Source organism: Wasmannia auropunctata, unplaced genomic scaffold (assembly GCF_000956235.1).
Source record: "Wasmannia auropunctata unplaced genomic scaffold, wasmannia.A_1.0 LD335981.1, whole genome shotgun sequence".
Lineage (NCBI taxonomy): Eukaryota > Metazoa > Arthropoda > Insecta > Hymenoptera > Formicidae > Wasmannia > Wasmannia auropunctata.
This window is the reverse complement of record NW_012026909.1, coordinates 319305-322762: the sequence shown is the minus strand read 5'-3', so window position 1 is coordinate 322762 and position 3458 is coordinate 319305. Positions and strand designations below refer to the sequence as shown.

Here is a 3458-nt window from a genome sequence, read left to right as displayed (position 1 = left end):
TATATATATATATATATATATATGTACTACCGCCAAAAATTTCTGGACAGAAATAAAATTTTTGTTTGAAGTTTTAAGCAGCTGAACTTACAATTAGTGCGGCACTGTGCTAAATCAAACAATAGATGATTTTGGCATTTTAAGAGATACTTTAAGATACTCTGTTATGATTTTAAGTTTAATTCATCCCTACTCTAAACTCTTAAATCTGAGAGGCATGTTTGTTATAATAAAAATTGCAATTTGATGTATGCATGTCCTTGGGAAAATTTTTCTCGGAGATGCGGTTTACCGCGTCATAAAGTTTGCTCCTTCCTCTTTAATTTGAAAAAATGCAAGTTGTTAAGATTTTTTTTGCAATGTTATAGTATTAAAAGTAATCCTTGTATTTTTCTCATGTTTAATCGGCATTACCTGACATACCATAGGGAGGTTGGCAATCGAATTTTGCACACTATGTGTGTGTGTGTGTGTGTGTGTAAATTTTACACATGCCCGCACGCACACAATGTTCAAAATTCGATCTTCAACCTCCCTATAGTGCACATTGGGTTATGTCGACCGTACATGAAAAATATACAAGAGTTATACTTTAAAATGCTGTGACTTTGCGAAAAAAATTGTAACGACTTGCATTTTTTTTTTCAAATTAATGAGGAAGGTTCAAACTTTATGATGCTGTAAACCGACTCCGAGAAAAATTTTTCCAAGGCCGTGCATTCCGTCAAACATTGCAATTTTCAGTATGGCAAACATGCCTCTCAGATTTAATAGTTTAGAGTAGTAGGGATGCATTAAACTTAAAATAATTACAAAGTATCTTAAAGTATCTCTTAAAATGTCAAAATCATCTATTCTTTGATTTAGCACAGTAATGCATTAAGCACTAATTTAAATTAAAACTTCAAACATAACAATTTTATTTTTGTCCAGAAATTTTTCGACGGAAATGTATGTGTATACACACACACACACGCACACACACACACACACACACACACACACACACACACACAAACAATTTTATCAGTAAATATTAAAAATATATTATTAGGCGGTTAATAATGTATTTATTATGTATTACTTTTTAAAGACTACTAAAATAGTAAGTATAAATTTTTAAATAATTGTAAAATTTATTTTATTATTATCAACTGCAATTTTGTGTTTCCTATTATTATTGTTATTAGGACAAAAAAATTACTCATGATCTGTAAGTGCAGACAGGCAATATTTTAATATTCTATTTCATATTTCTATTAATATGTGCGATTTACCACTGTTTTTATCAGGTGTAAAGTGAAAGAACAAAATGCGAATATTCTTATTGAAAATTAGTATACATATTTATCATTATTTGAACTTGAATTATTAATAAAATATATCATTAGCATAATCTGTTACTAGTTTCAATCAGCAAAATTTTTACTGATTCAATTTATGAAAGTAGTAGAAAAATTTTTTTTATTAAAAAAATTGAGTTTAAGAAAAAGAAATACTAAGATAGAAATTAAAATTAATGTTGCAATAAAAATCAAAATTGAATTTAGAGATTGTAATTAAAATAGAAATTTATAAAAGTGTTAAGAAGTACTATTAAATACTATTAAACAATTAAAAAATTATTGAAAAATTAAAAAAATTATGATAAAAAATTTATAGAAAGTTTAGGTAGATAAGAATTAACGTATATTATTACTTATTGCATGTGCAAAAATTATCGCGGTATAAATAAATTCGCCGTTCACTACGATCAGTAACGCCGTTCAAGCTAACAGTCAAGCCCTTGTGTTTTATTTACGTAGGTGAGGTCGGAAAAACCTTCAACATGTCGAAAACTAGCATGATACCCGGCTTGGCTTATCTGCCGGCGAGAGGAAATCCGTCAAAAACCGCGGCGGGCTTTCTCGAGGCTAGGAGAAAAGTCGACGGTGCGGAAGGCCTGTGGAGAATAGGAAATAAACTTTACGACTTGGAGACCTTCGTGAAATCGCATCCGGGTAGATCTGAATGGATTCGGCTCACGAAAGGAACCGACATCACTGAGTTGTTTGAGGTATTGAGTAGAAGCCAGAATTATTCATCTTGAACGGCATTATTATTGTTAATATCAGTCAATAGTTATTGCTTAAGAATATCAAACATTGTACTTTTAGTTTGTTATTATTTTATTATTATATTTTCTTTATAATATTATCATAATAATTTTTCTAATCTTATTTCTTAGTTGTTATTTTAAGTCTTTACGTTTTATATACATGGTACATATATGTATATATCTATTGTTTTGTTTGTACACTTGCAATATTCTTTGAAAAATTCGAAGTTCGCCGCCGAAGTCCTCATGTAAATAAATTCGGAATTATATTGTAATATTAATTCTTTCACGTCAGAGCCACATCACCGACAAGGCTGAACGGCTTCTACCGAAATTCTACGCTCGCGAAGCTGCGACATCGCGATCGGTGCATCCTTGACCTTCGGTGCCGAACGGCTTCTTTCGTACATTTAAGACACGTGCGGTCGAGGCTTTGAAGAGCATCGATTTCCATAAACCGTCCACGACGACGAATCTCATCATCGATTTCTTAGCGACCGCGACTTTCGCGCTAAGTCTCACCGCCGCCCTCGTCCACTCTTATGTGATTATTGTCCTCGCCAGTGAGCATCCGTTATTTGTAATTGAGATATTGATTAGATATAACTGATTAGATATAAAGAACGGAAGTTATATAAATAACTTACTATAAGATATCTAAAAGTGAATCAGTGGAATCATCATTGATTTCCGGTGTATATATATATCACTTTCCAGTGGCATACTTAGAACTGTGATAAACAGTGAGTATCTGAATGTTGTTTCTGTAGTGATAAATTCAGGATTGGGTAGTAGTTCAAAAACAAGTAGTTCAAAAATTAGAAGTTAAATAATAAAGTTAAATAGTTAATAACTTTTAACTTAACTTAATAGTTAATTTTAAACAAATGAACTGTTAACTTCAAGTTAGATTTAAATATATATAAACTTCAACTTATTAATTTTTTTCTAAATTAAACATTTACTTGTTTAAAAAGAATATTTTTATATAAAGACAATATTTCCTTGTTATTTTATATAAATTTAATTTACAAATAAAATCTTAAATTTATTTGATCATTTATATTGTAATTGTTTTTTATTTAGAGTAATATCATTTTAAAAAATTACAACGTTCTAATTTAATATAAATGATGTTTTTTAAAATTAAAATTTAATTTAACTAATTCAATTTAATTTTAATGCAACTATTAATTGAGTTAATTTTTTGTTCATGCAACTTTTAATTTAACTTAATTTATTTTATAATTTAAATTTAACTTAACTTAAAGGTTAAAAATATTATTAATTTACCCAACCCTGGTGATAATACACTGATTCAAACAATAAATATCATTGAAAAAAGATCGGAAGAGCACAC

The 3458-nt window shown here is 29.2% G+C and overlaps 1 protein-coding gene across 1 annotated transcript; it reads left to right on the top strand.

The window, feature by feature from the left end:
* Positions 1-1825: 1825 nt before the first annotated feature.
* On the top strand, positions 1826-2563 carry LOC105454587 (cytochrome b5-related protein-like). The gene is made up of 2 exons (XM_011697299.1): positions 1826-2056; positions 2394-2563. The coding sequence occupies exons 1-2, from the start codon at positions 1829-1831 to the stop codon at positions 2475-2477; spliced, it is 312 nt and encodes a 103-aa protein (XP_011695601.1). The 5' UTR covers positions 1826-1828; the 3' UTR covers positions 2478-2563.
* Positions 2564-3458: the final 895 nt, after the last annotated feature.

Excerpts from the sequence above, each read along its gene's own strand:
- LOC105454587 (XM_011697299.1), top strand. The coding sequence starts at position 1,829 with ATGTCGAAAACTAGCATGATACCCGGCTTGGCTTATCTGCCGGCGAGA. Across the intron at positions 2,057-2,393 it reads ACATCACTGAGTTGTTTGAG|AGCCACATCACCGACAAGGC; the intron begins GTATTGAGTAGA and ends CTTTCACGTCAG.